This window comes from Megalobrama amblycephala, linkage group LG14 (genome assembly GCF_018812025.1).
Source record: "Megalobrama amblycephala isolate DHTTF-2021 linkage group LG14, ASM1881202v1, whole genome shotgun sequence".
Lineage (NCBI taxonomy): Eukaryota > Metazoa > Chordata > Actinopteri > Cypriniformes > Xenocyprididae > Megalobrama > Megalobrama amblycephala.
This window is the reverse complement of record NC_063057.1, coordinates 40219733-40237557: the sequence shown is the minus strand read 5'-3', so window position 1 is coordinate 40237557 and position 17825 is coordinate 40219733. Positions and strand designations below refer to the sequence as shown.

General features: G+C 43.3%; 1 protein-coding gene and 1 pseudogene across 1 annotated transcript in view; both read left to right on the top strand.

Moving 5' to 3' along the window:
• The window catches only part of LOC125245265 (uromodulin-like), a 29715-nt gene extending 16175 nt beyond the window's left edge, over positions 1 to 13540 (top strand). The window contains exons 5-9 of the mRNA XM_048155803.1: positions 1115 to 1299; positions 1402 to 1565; positions 9319 to 9561; positions 11728 to 11890; positions 12069 to 13540. Coding sequence (XP_048011760.1) covers positions 1115 to 1299; positions 1402 to 1565; positions 9319 to 9561; positions 11728 to 11890; positions 12069 to 12158 — 845 coding nt within the window. The 3' untranslated portion in view covers positions 12159 to 13540. The remainder of the gene's footprint in view (positions 1 to 1114; positions 1300 to 1401; positions 1566 to 9318; positions 9562 to 11727; positions 11891 to 12068) is intronic.
• Positions 13541 to 16159: 2619 nt separating this feature from the next.
• Positions 16160 to 17613, top strand: LOC125245280 (annotated as a pseudogene).
• The last annotated feature ends 212 nt before the right edge of the window (positions 17614 to 17825 follow it).

Below are 17825 nucleotides of genomic sequence, written 5' to 3'. Positions count from 1 at the left end.
CACATAAACGTTATTCCTTCAAAAATTCAAATATGTACATACATGTTCCTCACATATTATGGTAGCCTAGTTCGTGATGAATACAGTGTAATGACTCTTTTTCCATTAATATGTTTATGAATAACTGAAAAAAGCACAAATGTCAGGGCATGTCAAAACTTCTCCAGGGCCCCAAAAATCCTCAGACCCCAGAGGGCTAAGCATTAGTTAAGAATGAACACACTAGTAATTAATGATTTACTTGTTCACAATTATTCATTAGTTACACATGGACACAATAGTAATTAATGATTAACTTAAGTTAACCAAACAATAAACTAGTAATTATGCTTAATTACTGATGATTTTGCAGTTATAAATTGCTAAAATAGTATAATAAAGACAGTTTGACCCACAAAGTGAAAGGTATATCCACATTAATTATGGCACTTATTGAGTGAAATTCAAGTTTGAGCAGAATAAGCCCATAATTAAAGGATTAGTTCACTTTCAAATAAAACTTTCCTGATAATTTACTCACCCCCATGTCATCCAAGATGTTCATGTCTTTCTTTCTTCAGTCAAAAAGAAATTAAGGTTTTTGATGAAAACATTCCAGGATTATTCTCCTTATAGTGGACTTCAATGGCCTCCAAACAGTTGAAGGTCAAAATTACAATTTCAGTGCAGCTTCAAAGGGCTTTAAATGATACCAGATGAGGAATAAGGGTCTTATCTAGCGAAATGATCTGTCATTTTCTAAAAAAATCAGACTGTATATGCCTTATAAACACAAATAATTGCCTTGCACGGGCTTCCGCTTTCCGTATTCTTCAAAAAGCTTACGCTGTATGCCCTATGCCTTCCCTATTCAACTTACGGAACGAATGCTGCGCATCAGATTACATCCAGATCGGATTCAGAATGATGATCAAAACATAGATGGAGTAGTTCTCATCCATCAACACCCCCAAAGCTTACATACACAGTCCTGTACGTTTTTCTGGGTCAACTTTTCATTCGGTAATGTTAGGGAGTTTTGATTTGTTTTCTTCACAATCTTAATGTGACATCAAATTCAATTTTAAACCACAGATATAGATATATGTATCTTTGAAATCTTGTATCTGCTCAGATGCTGTGGGGTCTTGTATCAGCAACACTGGCTCCATATCTCTCTCCCGCTGCCAGCTCTTTGAGTCTGGGTTTTATCCTGAGACCCTGCACCTAAATGACCCAAGCTGCAAAGGAACCCTTGAGAATGGCAGACTTCTGTTTTATTTTGACAATGAAGGCCAAATATGTGGTACCACTCTGACGGTAATGATTTTTCCATCTCAGTTTCATCACTAGAGCTTCTAATTAGATGCCTGTCCATACATATGTGTAATGTGTAACTGACATTTGTTCACCTCCTCACAGAGCAACAGTACTCACTTCATCTACCAAAACTCCATTCAGTTTAACCCAAAGAACACTGAACAGAGCATCATTACAAGAGGTATATGGATGAACAGTACATTTTCTTGTGCATACCCTCTGATCCAGAACCTATCTATGCCCATTAGTTTCCGAGCTGAAGGCGGGTAAGTGTACTTCAATGTCTTCTAAATAAAAATGCGTAGTATTCAGACAATCTATATGCAGGTAAGCAAGCAAGGACAATAGCGAAAAATGGCAGATGGAGCAATAATAACTGACATGATCCAAATGTCTTTCTAAATGTTTCGTTAGCATGTTGCTAATGTACTGTTAAATGTGGTTAAAGTTACCATTGTTTCTCACTGAATTCATGGAGACCAGAGCCATGTTTGTTGTGTGAAGCAGATGACCCAGAAGCGAAGAGGCAATTAAGACAGAATTTATTCATAGTTCAGAATCAAAAAACAAAACAAAAAACGACTTCTTGGGTGCTCGCAGCTGGAACACAGTTCGAAATAAACAAAGAAGATATCCTGGCGGAGGGCTCACAGTAACTCAGTTGCTCAGTCCCGGACTTGGATGTACCGCAGGTGGTTAGAAGATCCACTCAATCCCTGGCTGCAGGAAGACTGGGCAGAAACCAGGGTTGACGAACACGGCGGTGCAATAAGTCTGGAACTGGACAGCTACTAAGACTGAGACTGAGATGAACACACAATCAACACCTCAAAGATATCTGGATAACAATGTAGAGCAGAGTTACACGCCACAACACAGATAATAAACATCTGGCAAAGAGACGAGAAATCAGCAGAGAGAAATAGCAAAGAAAATCAGAGTAGAGAAGGAACAGGTGAAAAATTGATCAGCGCGAGCGCTGATCGTAACGACAAACAGCTGAGCTTAAATGGCAATAAAGATAGAGGAACAAAAGAAACGGAAGAAATCAAACCCGACTCATGACAATGTTGTTATTTTCATTATTAAACACTTGCAGTCTGTATAATTCATAAACACAGCTTCATTCTTTATAAATCTCTCCAACAGTGTATAATGTTAGTTTTAGCCCCATTAGCTCGAGCATAGTCTACTATGAAACTCATTCAGAATCATATGTAAACATCCAAATAAATACTATACTTACATGATATGATATGCTGCATGACGAACACTTTGTAAAGATCCATTTTGAGGGTTATATTAGCTGTGCGAACTTTGTTTTTGCAATGTATTATAGAGTTGCAAGCTTGGGGGCGGGAGCGCGAGCATTTAAAGGGGACACGCACTGAATCGGCACATTTCTAATTATGCCCCAAAATAGGCAGTTAAAACATTGAATAAAAAATGTATGGGGTATTTTGAGCTGAAACTTCACAGACACATTCAGGGGACACCTTAGACTTATATTACATCTTGTAAAAAAGGGTTCAAGGGCACCTTTAAGTGAAATTTGTGAAAAATAACCTAATAATTATAAATCAAACAGCTTATCCATAAGTGTTGTGGAATAAACACAAGACATTACTGACCACTTTGCTATGATAACATTCTCCCGCTTATATTTTTAGCATGCCAAGCTACTCCGTCTTGCCTTTAATCATCTTGTTTTACGTTCAAATATATGTGCTGAGTTAGCTAGTGTTACAACAGAGACACGGAGACTGAAGTAGAAGCAATCCAGTAAAGTATTTATTCACAAGTTGTAGAGCACAGAGTGAGAGCAAGCAGATATAGCGTGATGAGAGATGAATGGGATATAATACTGTCCTTTTAAACTTGCAGATGCTGGATGAGAGATGCAATGGAGGGAGACGATGGAGACACTCACACACACAGGTAGGTTTGCACACGGGGAGACCAGGAGACGAAGGAGATGAAGGAGATCGCTGGAGCAGGTAGGTAAGTCGTTTGGGAGTCCTTAAGGTAAGCATACATATGTCGTAGTGCGAACGAGACCGGACAGTGAGTGTGTGTGAGTGTGGTGGCTTTATGGTGCTGGTGATTGCAGAGTTAATGACGTGCAGGTGGCGGTGATTAGAAGGCTGGTGATTGAGTGCGTGGGTACTGCAGTGAGGTGGAACCTGACGTGTCTGTGACAGTACCCCCCCTCCCACGGCCCGCTCCTGAGGGCCGCGGACCTCGACGCCGTGGTGGTCGTCCTCTAGGTCGTGGGGCAGGTCTGTCCGGGTGATTGGCGTGGAAGTTCTGTAATAGAATAGGATCAAGGATATCATTCTTGGGCACCCATGAGCGTTCCTCGGGGCCATAACCTTCCCAGTCAACGAGGTATTCGAGCTGACCACCACGGCACCGGGAATCCAGGATCTCATAAACCACGTAAGCTGTGCCGTCCTCCAGGATGAGTGGAAGGGGGGGCTCGGCGGCTGCCACGTCAGGTTCTGTGGAGGGAACAACAGAAGGGTGGTGAGGTTTTAGTAGAGAAACGTGGAAAGTAGGATGAATTCTACTATACTGTGCAGGGAGTTGGAGACGGTAAGTGACGGGGTTGATCTGCCGAAGGATGGTGAACGGGCCAATGAAGCGGGGACTCAGCTTCTTGCAGGGCAGACGCATCCTGATGTCCCTGGTGGACAGCCAGACCTTCTGCCCCGGTTGATAGACTGGAGCGTCGGAGCGCCGAAGGTCGGCTGTCCTCTTGCGTCTGCGCAGGGCTCTCTGCAGTTGGTGGTGAGCTGAGTCCCATACCCTCTCGCTCTCCCGGAACCAGTAGTCGACTGCAGGGACGTTGGAGGGTTCCCCATCCCAGGGGAACAGCGGGGGTTGGTAGCCGAGTACGCACTGGAAGGGTGTTAGTCCAGTTGTGGCTTGACGGAGGGAGTTCTGTGCGTACTCGGCCCAACCCAGGTACTGGTTCCAGGAGTTCTGGTGGCCGTGACAGAAGGTACGCAGGAAGCGGCCAATCTCCTGGATCTTCCTTTCCGTCTGCCCGTTCGACTGAGGATGGTATCCAGATAACAGGCTGACGGTCACACCCAGGAGGGAGAAGAAGGCCTTCCAGACGTGGGAAATGAATTGGGGTCCTCTGTCGGAGACTATATCTTCAGGTATTCCATAATAGCGAAAAACATGGTTGAATAGCATCTCTGCTGTGGCCATAGCGGTAGGTAGACCCTCCAGGGGTATCAAACGGCAGGACTTAGAGAAGCGGTCTACCACCACCAGGATGCACGTGTGACCGTCAGACTCAGGGAGATCGGTGACGAAGTCCACTCCCAGGTGTGACCAGGGTCGCTCAGGAACGGGCAGAGGAAGTAGCTTGCCGGTGGGAAGATGGCGTGGACTTTTGGAAATGGCGCACTCCCTGCAGCCCTGCACGTACCTTCTGACGTCGTTGGCCATGTTGGGCCACCAGAAGCGTTGTTTGAGCAACGAGAGGGTCTCATTGACCCCCGGGTGACCAGTGCCAAGTGATGAGTGGGTATTGTGCAGAAGTGGAGTGCGACGTGCCCGTGTGACATATTGCAAGCCTTGGGGGCAACCCGGCGGAGTGCGTGTGGAGGCATTGGAGGAGGGAATGGTTTCTTCAGACCACTGGATAGGGTTCACGAAGATAGACTCCGGCAGGATCTTTTCAGGCTCTTCGGGCTTTTCCTCAGGGGAATGGATACGAGACAGAGCGTCAGCTTTAGTGTTCTTAGAACCAGGGCGGTAAGAGATGGAGAAATTGAATCTCGAGAAAAACATGGCCCAGCGAGCTTGGCGAGGGTTGAGTCTTTTGGCAGCCTTCAGATATTCGAGGTTTTTATGGTCAGTGAGAACTTGAAACGGATGAGTAGCCCCCTCCAACCAATGCCTCCACTCCTCAAGGGCAAGCTTGACGGCCAGGAGTTCGCGGTCACCGATGTCATAATTGACCTCCGCCGGGTTGAGCTTGCGGGAGAAGAAGGCGCATGGATGGAGTCTACTTGGCGTCCCCTGCTGCTGTGAAAGGACCGCTCCCACTCCGGTGGTGGAGGCGTCCACTTCCACGATGAATGGTAGGTCCGGGTTAGGGTGGACGAGGAGGGGAGCGGTGGTGAAGGCTCTTTTCAGGGTCTCGAAGGCGTTGGTGGCAAGTTGGGACCAGGACAGAGACTTGGGCTGGTTACGGAGTAAGTTGGTGAGTGGACTGACGATGGTGCTGTAATTCTTGATAAATCTGCGGTAGAAGTTGGAGAAACCTAGGAATCGTTGGAGCTCTTTGATAGTTGATGGAGTGGGCCAGGACTGGATAGCGGTGACCTTCCCCTCGTCCATCCGGATGCCACTGTGGTCAATGATGTATCCTAGGAACTGGACGGAGGGCTGGTGAAAGGAGCACTTTTCAGCTTTTAGGAAGAGGTGAAACTGCCGTAAGCGTTGAAGGACCTCCGCAACGTGGTGGCGATGTTCGGCCAAGCTCCGGGAGTAGATGAGGATGTCATCAATATATACCAGAACGAACTTGTGGAGAAACTCCCGGAGCACCTCATGAATGAAATCCTGGAATACGGAGGGGGCGTTGACCAGGCCATACGGCATGACGAGATATTCGTAGTGTCCGGTGGGCGTGACAAAGGCGGTCTTCCACTCGTCCCCCTCACGTATCCGGATGAGGTTGTACGCGCTGCGGAGGTCCAACTTGGTGAACACAGTGGCACCGCGGAGATGTTCCAGGGCCGCTGGGACGAGGGGAAGTGGGTAGCGGAATTTGACGGTGATCTTGTTGAGGGCACGGTAGTCGATGCATGGCCTCAAGCCTCCGTCCTTCTTTGCCACGAAAAAGAAGCTTGAAGCAGCAGGGGAAGTAGACGGGCGGATGTATCCCTGTTCGAGTGCCTCCTTGATGTATTCCTCCATGGCCTTCTCCTCCGGTAGTGATAGGGGGTAGATGCGTCCCCTAGGCACTGGTTCACCCGGTAGCAGATCGATGGCACAGTCCCATGGCCGGTGTGGAGGAAGTTTGGAGGCGCGCTGCGGGCAGAAAACGTCACTGAAGGGGGCGTAGTCCGGGGGAACATCCACGGAGCGTTTCTCGACAGGGCTTTCGATAGAAGTGGCGTTCATGGAGAGAGACTTGGAGAGTGGAGACTTTGGAACAGGAAGCGCTGGGAAACAGTCGGGAAAGCAGTGATCGCCCCACTTCAGGACTTCGCCCGTGCGCCAGGAGATGGTGGGATTGTGTTGTTCTAGCCACGGGCGCCCTAGAACCACGTCAGCGGTGGATTCCTCCAGAACCAGCAGATGTACCTTCTCAGAGTGCAGGATGCCGACACAGAGTTGAAGAGGTCCCACATAATGACGGATGTACTTACGGCTCAGGGGTTTGCCCGTGATGGAGTGGATTTGATAGCAAGTCGGAGACGGGGAGACTTTGAGGTTGAGTTGTCGGCAGAGGGCACCAGAGATTAAATTTCCTGCTGACCCTGAGTCGAGGAGCGCCACCACTGGAACACTGGTGTTTGCAGCAGTAAGGATTACAACAGTAGTGAGTGGTTTCATTTTTTGGATAGAGGGAAAAATTGCACTCACCACGGGCCGAGGAGGACGGGTTGGGCATGTAGAGATGACATGCCCCGGTAATCCACAATATAAACATAAGTTCAGGGTCAGCCTTCTTTGTCTTTCATTTGTGGTGAGACGAGAATGATCAATCTGCATGGGTTCGGTGGCTGGTTCTGGAGGGCTGACGGGTTCGGACCGACGGAGGAGGTTGGTGATGGTTGACTGGCCCTGGTGCTCTAGGAGACACGACTGCATACGGGACCCCACGCGAATGGCGAGTTGGATAAAGCGTTCAAGTCCAATGGAGTCCTCGTATGCAGCGAGATGCAGCCGCATATTGGGTTCCAACCCCTGACGGAATGAGGTGATGAGAGCTTGTTCATTCCATCCGCTGGTGGCGGCTAGCGTTCGGAACTGCAAGGCATATTCGTTAACAGAGAGATTACGTTGTTTTAGATTGTAGAGTTTCTCACCAGTCGATGAATCCGTCAGAGGTTTCCCGAAGACCTCCCGGAAGTGAGAGACGAACGCCGAGTATGATCTGACCACAGGGCCCTTTTGAGTCCACAGAGAGTCTGCCCATTGCAGGGCCTTACCTTGCAATTGCGAGATGATGAACGCTATTTTAGCCGCGTCGGTGGTGTAGAATTGCGGCTGCATCTCCAGGACCAGTTCGCATTGGAGAAGGAATCCGCTGCATTCCTCCGCCGATCCAGAGTAGGGCGCCGGTTTGGCCATGGGACTGGCGGTGAATGCTGGTGAGGAAGCGGTGCTGGCTGGTGCTGGAGTGGAAGCGTTGCTGGAGGAAGATGACGATAGCTGTGGTGTGAGTGCTCGGCGCAGCGTGTCCACGAGCTCTTGAAACGGGTCGTTGGTGCTCATACTGTGAAGTTGTTATGGTCCGGTCTTCTGTTACAACAGAGACACGGAGACTGAAGTAGAAGCAATCCAGTAAAGTATTTATTCACAAGTTGTAGAGCACAGAGTGAGAGCAAGCAGATATAGCGTGATGAGAGATGAATGGGATATAATACTGTCCTTTTAAACTTGCAGATGCTGGATGAGAGATGCAATGGAGGGAGACGATGGAGACACTCACACACACAGGTAGGTTTGCACACGGGGAGACCAGGAGACGAAGGAGATGAAGGAGATCGCTGGAGCAGGTAGGTAAGTCGTTTGGGAGTCCTTAAGGTAAGCATACATATGTCGTAGTGCGAACGAGACCGGACAGTGAGTGTGTGTGAGTGTGGTGGCTTTATGGTGCTGGTGATTGCAGAGTTAATGACGTGCAGGTGGCGGTGATTAGAAGGCTGGTGATTGAGTGCGTGGGTACTGCAGTGAGGTGGAACCTGACGTGTCTGTGACAGCTAGCTAGCTAACTTTCCCATCAGATTGTCCTACCCAGGCTTACTGCATGTGCGTACATCAATATTACATCATTGTTGTCATGATAAATAACCCAAAATTACTGTATTTGCATTATTGTAAGGGTAGGTTTAATGTTGGGGTAGATGTAGACAATAATAAAGCACAATCTGATAAGTAGCATTTTTCGCTATCGATATATACTTGTTCTAATGATTAATGCTATATCATATTGTGCTACCACTACTGTACTTGCATTATTATAAGGGTGGGTTTAGGGTTGGGGTAGGTGTAGATGTTAATAAGGCCATAAACCACGTTAATATCATGCTGGAAGCACAATCTGATGGGTAATGTTTGCATTTTTGCAGTCAGATTTTGCTACCTACTGTTTCAATGGGAGGTAGCAAAATCGGACAGGGTAGCACAAATTGTCAGAACACCGGCATTTCTCCCCTTGGGTTTTACGTTTCGGGAAGGGAAAAAATTCCACCACCCCGTCCAAACTTTTTGGATATCGGGTATCAGTTTTAATCCATATGCACAACGCTTCGGCATGTTTTCCTCGCTCGAAACCTTGACAGACGTCCCGCGCCTAGTTGCGTTTGCTAAACCATGATTGGCCTGTGGCAGTTTTCGGGCGTGGCTTAGCGAAGGGTCAATTTGGATTGACTACATTCACTTTATAATATTTAACATGTCTGACTTTTAGATTTTTTCCCTTCCCGAAACTTAAAACCCAAGGGGAGAAATGCCAGTATTCTGACAGTTTGTTCTACCCTGTCTGATTTTGCTACCTCCCATTAAAAACAGAAGGTAGCAAAATCTGACAGCGAAAAATGCAAACGAATAAAATTAGTTATCTCATTTAGGACTTTACAGAGAATTTCCACCTGATGCAAAATGGGTTAAAAGTGTTGATAAGGTTACTGTGAAAGCAGGTTTACATTCTTACTAAGGCTCAGGGCTGCAAATTGAAAGGCTGTTGGTTTGAGTCTCATAAGGCTATCACCATAACAATTTCCTTAAGTCATGGTTGCTGATATTTTTTGTTTTTGCCTACAGTGTGGTAAGTGATGAACTTCCTGCTGGACAGGGCACATACCAAATCCGCATGATACCCTACCATGATGCACAGTTTACTATTCCATATGATGAGGAGCAAGTACAAGTGAACCAGCAGATGTATGTGGCTGTTAAGGTGGAAGGAGTGGATAGAAATCAAATCGCAACAGTTCTGGACAACTGCTGGGCCACACCAGTTAATGATGCTGGATATCATATTCGCTGGAATCTAATTAGTAGAGAGTGAGTGACTTGATGGTTTAAATGGTTTTATGATTAAATTTGTTGCAATCTCATTAAGTGAATTCAACAAAATTGGATAAAAACAGTCCATCATTAATAGGTAACTACACCGTGTTCCAAATTATTATGGATGTGACATAGCAGTGGGGGGTGGGGGTCGGGGGGTGGGGGTCGGGGGTGGGGGGGGGGGGGGGGGGGGTATGATGGTCGAGGAGAGAGAACAAGCAAGAGGGAGATATGAAGAAAAACAGAAAGAGAGATGAGACACAATACAAAAAAGCTCAAAAGAATATCACTGGAATGAAGGTTTGTGACTGGGCAAGCGCTTTAGGGCCTGCATTTATATTAGAAAAACTTTCCAGCGCTGGAGAGAGCTAAGTGGGAAGGCCTGAAAACATGCTGCTTTGATTCCTTCACATGTGAGTAAAACTGGGTTTGAGTGTCATGATTGTCTGGAGCTGCTGTGCTGTAGGCGACTAACAACGAACACTTGATTGTATTTATTCTTGTGTACTGTACTTTCATTTTTTGTGCTTTCTTGTTGTTGGTTCATCATCTGCGCTTTATTTTGAAGCATTAATTGAAGCATTTTGTTTCGCGTCAGCTGTGATAAACAGACATCCACTCGCATTGCGTGTGTATCAGTGGCCAGATAGTGAGAGTTCTGCAGTTAAACAACTGCACACTGACGACCGCTAAAGAATGCTGTGCTTAGTGTCATTGCATGCCAGCAGCGACTAGCCAGCAGTTCGAGACTGACTCGGAGCAATGAAGAGAGGGTCTGGAATAGCGCCCTTCTCTGATGAAATCAGTTTGACGGCTTGGGTTAAAATCGCGCAAAAAATTCCCCACCAATCGTTAGTCTGCTATGAGCGAGAGATGGAGAGGATGAGCGTTAAAGTAAAACTCAGCCCTCTATTCAATATTCCGTTTCATTTGGAAATACGTCCCTAGCTACAGTCAGTGCGAAGGGTGGCAACACCACCAACCTTTTTACCCACCTCCGTGTCCATCTCCCTGCAGATTACGCCATTTTACAGAGAGTAAGTTGCGATTATTTTACTAGTCATGGAATGGGAAATGTTATATTAACCTGTTAACAGCGATTTTCTGTGTTCATATATTTAAATAAAGGGTGATTCTTTTAATAAGTAGCCTACTGCATTTTCTTTACTCGTCTTATTCAGCGTGATGTAGCTATGCATGCAGTTATATGCCCTCAAAATTCAAGATACACAGGCATTTTTTTGCCCCGACGAGTTTTTGTCATTATATCATATTATATGATGTAGTTGTATTAAGATATCACACTAGCAAGAGTGCCGTTTTCCCCAAATCAGCACAAATGCAATGTTCCTTCAAGTTATTGTTAAATGAACTGTTAGTTACATTTTAGACACAGTATTGTTAATATTGTTTTTTTCCCTTTATTTCACCAACAAAAATTTCAAAATGATGAACAGCAGAACAGCCCCTGTGCAACAGAAATGTTTTTGTTATACTGACTGAATCCACATTTAGAACGAATGAATCCGAGTTTCGTTCCTGAATGAATCAGTCATTTGAACAAATCGGTTGAATGAATGACTCACTCACTCATTAAGACAGTGACTTGCTGCCACCTACTGGCAGTTTAGTTTAGTTTCATATTTAAGGTACATTTTAAGTAAAAAAGTTAAAATTAGAAAAAAATCCTTATTTAAATATTGAATTACATTTATGTAGACAAATGATATATGCTGTGTAAATATATTAATGCCACTTCTCATTCTGTGTCTCCTCTGTATTACAAAGATGGATTTTGTTGATAATTATTTCATTTGATTGGTAACAGCCATAATGTATAGGCTACTATGCTAGTATTAATTTTTATTTCTTCAGGTCTTAAAAAGCCTTAAATTTGACTTTTAAAAAATGTGCAGCAACCCTGAAAGAGAAAAACTATTTAGACTTATAATTTTTTCTCCCCCAAGGATTCTATAGATAACGCGATATATTTATATCGTGAATTCTTTTGGCCACAATTACCATGGTGTGAAAAATCTAATATCGTGACAGCCCTAAAACAAAATTAACCAAGTACATCATAAACAAGACATTCAAATTTTGCCATGCTCTAATTTTCCTTTTATTAACTTCCTTTCTAAAACTTTCCTCACTTCCTAGATGTCCAAACCCCGAAGATGCCGCAGTGGAAGTTCTTCAGAATGGTATTGATACAACAAGCCATTTCTCCTTCAGGATATTGACCTTCTCAGGGATTTCTGACCACATCTTCCTGCACTGTGAGGTTCATCTTTGCCTTGTACAGAACGGCCGATGTGCACTGGTAAGTTTGGACAGTAAATCTTAACTGCAATGCTGCATTACTGACAATAGCCTTCAAGCAAATTGTGTACTTTTTACAACATGTCTTTCTAGAAGAAAACACACTCAACAGCCTTTGCATTGTAGAAAGCATGAATTGAATGATAAATTTAATTTTTCTTTTTGTCTGTCATTTTCAGTTATGCAACCATGGATATAGAACTAAAAGGCAGAGATCTTTGGACTTCCTGTACTCTGCAGCAATCTCCATTGGTCTGAAAGCTCAGTAAACCTGATAAATGAAAGAGCTTGCAATTTTAATCAAAAAATTTTTATATAAATTATTTAAAGAACTTTCTTGTCTTTAAACATCTAGATTTCAAAGAGATGTTGCAGATATTTTAAATAAACATATCACTTATGAAAATTAACTGGTTGGTGAAAAAGATTTTGGAGGAACTACTACATTTAACCCAGAGAAAACAAATTAATTATTTTAAAAATCTCTCTAACTCTGTATCCATGTATTGCTTTATAGTTATAGATGAAGTGTTATTCAAAACAGTATATACAAAACTAAGTTCTTGGGTGTATATGAGTTAAATTTAGGTGGATATTTACAATAAGTGGAATTAAATGAAAGTCTCTCTTTCTCTTTGTTCAAGGAGTAATCTTGGAACACATTATACCAAACAAACCTAGAATAAAACTCTTAGCAATGAAGAAAAAACTTTGTGACATTTTTTTGAACGTCACTCAGAGATCATGCATCTCATAAAATGTAACTTGTAGTTCTGACAGAGTAAGAACAATAGCATTTACTGTACCTGTGTGCTCATTAAAAAGAAGTTACACCCATCCAGAGATAAATATGAGTTGTTCCTCTCAATGTAGTATAACTTTGTTGGCAAGGCAGGCAAGACATGACAGTACAAGACGCCCAAACGGGGAAACATCCACAACTGACACACACACACATACAATTACATACACACATGCTCTCCCTTTCATTAATGCTGTGTATCGCTCTGGGGACTGTAAGCTGGATCACGAACAGTTGGTGCTGATCCATCCTTGAGTAAACTTTTTGGCAAAACCTTTTTTGTATTGTACCTCTGTACTGACATTCTTTCATAAATAGACTGATTTGTGTAAAATGATTCGTTGAGACATAAAAAATTTAAATATATGGGGGCACATTCCCTTCAAAAATAAAACTAATCCACTGCGTCTTTAGCGGCTCTGATGTCAGGAGTACATGGAGACTGTTATGTTCACTCTTACATCCAACAACAAAACACAAAACACCTCAATCACTTAGTTACGAGACATTATTTTCGCTACAGCTGCTAAAGCTTGGAGAAAATGGTGGACTGTGTACAACTCGCTAATTATCATTCCTGAGAATACTTCGTTACACCAGAAGATATATAATATCCATACTTGAATGCTTTGAGGGAAACACCTTGATAAAGTCTGTATGAGTATAAAGAAGGTGATATACTTTATCAGCCACTGGGTAAGGATCAGGACTTACAGGCCCATGGGAGTAACATTGTGATCTTTGCCACGCAATGCCACACCCTGTGTGAATAAATATTCCTTTCCACTTTTTACATTGCTTATGAGAGATAACCATGGTCATGAAGTTGTTGTTGCATACATAATATCAAGCAGTGGGACCCCAGAAACCCTTAAGCTTGCACTTCAGAAGCTACAACCTGTGTTTTTACTCAGCTGTCCAATCACAGTGGACATTAATTACCTACAAATCAAAGGGTGATCGGGTCTTTTCTGTGGCTGGGCCCAGGCTTCGGAATGGTCTCCCCTATCTTGTGTGGTCTGCTCCTTCATTGTACATTTTTTAAATCTACATTTTAAACTAGGATTACACATCCTGCTTGTACAACAGATGACAAAAAGCATAGTAACAAAATAAAATTTATAACAAGAGCCAGGTCAAATACTTTACATTGTATTGATATTTTTATATATTCGCTAAAACCCAGCGTAAGCTCATTCAGAAATACTGGTTCATTTGCAGAATCTTCTAAATGCCACTTACCTTTGTCAGCAAAAGCCTCTAAGTTCACAGAAGAACCAAGTGGTAGACTCAAATAGTGTGATTTCAAGATGAATGACGGAGCGCATATGATCCGACATTTAATTGCGGATCTGGAAGTTTTTATCATGTTTTGTCCATCGTTACAGTGCTGATGACAGGAGTAAGTAAACACAACAGTGTTCCTTTTGCTGCTGTAAAACTGACAGAAATGGACGTTTTACTGTCTTGTTGTCCAAAGAGTTAGACTTGGAGGAAAAAAAAAAGCACACATGGACACAAAGACAGTAAAATTGGTTAAATACTAATTAATTGACTAATATGGCATTTTGAAGGTAAGACATTTCAATAACTGAGTAACCTTTTCATTACCATTAAAATGAAATGACTGAATCTAAACATAGGAGCTTGGTAAAATATGCTCATTTATAAGAATGCCATGTTTTTAGAGCACCATGTCATGTGTGAGATACTGCAAAAGTCGCAAGATGCCAGCGCAACCGTTTTGCATGTCCGTCTAGCACGTTAATATAGAATGCATTTTTCCACTCCAATGTGCTACTTTTCCATTGTTTTTCTGGGTGAACAGCCCCTTAGAGGTTTTTATAATGTAACTCTTTTAAAATATCCAGCCCCACACTCTTACCTCGGCAAAGGTAAGACCTGCTTGCTTTGTAGTGTTGTGTAAAATGTGACACGGGCAGCCATGTACATAAACTGCTGTTTTTCTGTAGAACTCTTGGCGCAATTGAACTGTGTTGTCCAATGTTTACGACTGCATTGTAGTTGGTCACCAGGTTTGCACACATCTCAGGAGGGATTTTGATCCACTCCTCTTTACAGATCCTCTCTAAATCCTTAAGGTTTCTAAGGCTGTCGAATTCAAACTTTCAGCACCCTCCACAGATTTTAGATAGGATTAAGGTCTGGAGACTGGTTAGGCCACTCCATGACCTTAATGTGCTTCTTGAGCCACTCATTTGTTGCCTTGGCAGAATGTTTTGGGTAATTGTCATGCTGGAAGACCGATCCGTGACCCATCTTCAGTGTTCTGGCTGAAGGAAGTAGGTTCTCGTCCAAGATTTTACAGTACATGGCCCTGGTCATCAGCCCCTCAATGGGGTGAAGTCGTCCTGTACCCTTAGCAGAGAAATGGACCTAAAGCATAATATTTCCACCTCCATGCTTGACTGTAGGGATGGTGTTCATGGGGTCATAGTCAGCATTTCTCTCCCTCCAAACATGGCGAGTTGAGTTGATGCCAAAGAGCTCAATTTTGGTTTCATCTGACCACAGTACTTTCTCCCAAGCCTTCTTTGGATCATTTAGATGTTCATTGGCAAACTTCTGTACAGGCCTGATGTGCCTTTTTGAGCAGAGGGACCTTGCGAGCACTGCAGGATTTCAATCCATTGCGGCGTAGTGTGTTACCGATGGTTTCTTAGTGACTGTGGTCCTAATTGCCTTGAGATCATTTACAAGCTCCTTCCGTGTAGTTCTGGGCTGATCCCTCAGCTTTCTCTTCATCATCCTTACCCCATGAGGTGAGATCTTGCATGTAGCTCCAGACCGAGGGTTATTTTGTGTTTCTTCCATTTCCGAATAATCACACTAACAGCTGTCTTCTTCTCACCAAGCTTCTTGCTGATGGTCTTGTAGCCCATTCCAGCCTTGTGCAGGTCTACTGTCTTGTCCCTGATGTCCTTTGACAGCTCTTTGTTCTTGCCCATGGTGGTGGAGAGGTTTAAATGAAAGATACAGATTATTTGAACAGGTGTCTTTTATACACATAACGAGCTGAATTAAGAGTACTTTCTTAAAGTGACGGGACTAATCCGTGTTCGACATGGGCACATAAACAAAAAAGAAGGCAGAATTCTTGCTGGTTGGTAGGGGATCAAATACTTATTTCATTTGATCAAATGTTAATCAATTATAACTTTTATATAATGTTTTTTTTCTGGATTTTTTTTTGATGATATTCTGCCTCTATACATTAAAATAAACTTACCATAAAAATCATAGACTCCTTTCTTTGTAAGTGGGCAAACTTATGAAATCTGCAGGGGATCAAATAATTATTTTCCCCACTGTAGAAACATTTTTTATACTTTCAAACATACTGTGTTTCGAGCTGGTTTCAGATGAACGCTATAGAGTCATTCTCAATTATTCTGTTGTACAAATGACCTCTACTTTAACAATTATCAAATGATGAACATGACAGTTCTCAAATGATGCTATATCATCTTACTATGTTTAGGTGGTTGTAGGGGGTTTCTTTACACAACTTAATTTGTGTTTGCATTGCTCATAGAGTGCTTAGCCAGCTTTAGGGAAACTGGTAGCCATGCAACAGACAAGTGACCAATCCTGAGTAGCGATGGCACTTCATGCATTCTACCAACATGATTCAGCACGTTTAGACAACCTTGCCGAGAATTCTGGGACGAGAATGGTTTGTAATCGTTCCGTGCTGTACCAGACTCAAGTGGAAACACAACTGGAACCATTCCTTACCATTCTAAGAACCATTTGACCCGACAGTGGAAAAGCGGATATAGTCATAGGCCAATAGAGTTAAGCCATTCGGCAAAGCAGGCTCATCATCAACTTGCCTCCTGCAGTACTAGGCCTTCATTGTTCACATGTCACCTTTTTTGTTGGGGGGTAATTCATGTACACTAAATTGTACAGCAACAGCATCTCTTACTTGCTCACAGCAGCGTGTTGTGTATGTTTTAACAGTAGCAAGTCCTGTCCTTGCTCTGCACTGCAAACAGTGTGGAAAGAGTTTCTGTCAGCATAAAAACCTTGAAGTCCACATGGGAGTTCACAATGGAAAGAAGTCTTACACCTGCCAACAATGTGGAAAAAGTTTCAACCAAAAAGGACACCTTACAGACCACATGAGAATTCACACTGGAGAGAAACCCTACACATGCCCTCAGTGTGGAAAGAGTTTTAAACGTAAAGACCACCTTAAAGGCCACCTGAATGTTCATACTGGAGAGAGCCATTTTACCTGCACACAATGTGGAAAAAGTTTCAAACGAAAAGGACACCATAAAGTCCACATGAGCTTTCACACTGGAGAGAAGCCCAACACCTGCCCTCAGTGTGGAAAAACTTTCAAATGAAAAGGACACCTTAAAGACCATATGAGAATTCACACAGGAGAGCTCCCTTTCACCTGCCAACAATGTGGAAAAGGTTTCAAAATAAAAGGAACCCTTAAAGACCACATGAGAGTTCACACTGGAGAGAAACCCTACACATGCCCTCAGTGTGGAAAGGGTTTTGGTCACAAAGGACAATTTAAAGCCCACGTAAGAATTCACACTGGAGAGAAACCCTACACATGCTCTGAGTGTGGAAAGAGTTTCAACCAACCAGGAACCCTTAACATGCAAGCCTTTCATGTGCCATCGATGGAAAGACTTACCGAAACAAAGTAAACCTCGAGGTTCACATAAGAGTTTTGTTATAGAGAGGTCTTGTACCAGCCCTGAAAGCCCTGATATACTCACTGCAAAGTTCTTTTCCAGTCTTTGCTTAGTGGCAGCAGACTTAAGTGAACATCTCGAGTGTTGCATTTAAATTAATGTGTAAATATGTGCTGTGCTTTTTCCTTTCAGTAACAAAATAAATGTGGTGGGAAACGTGTAGCTGTGAACACTTCAGAATATAGTGATGTGGATTTGTTTGCACCAGATCAGCAATTCAACTCCCCAGTCACATCACATACACAATTATACAGATTGATTTAAATCAAGCAGCTTTACAGTATTAAACATGAAAAAACAGAGATGGTGAATAAAATTATAACTCTACTATAAATCAAAGACTGTGCATGCACTTTTGTCTTCTCCGTTTTCAACATCTTTATTCTCTA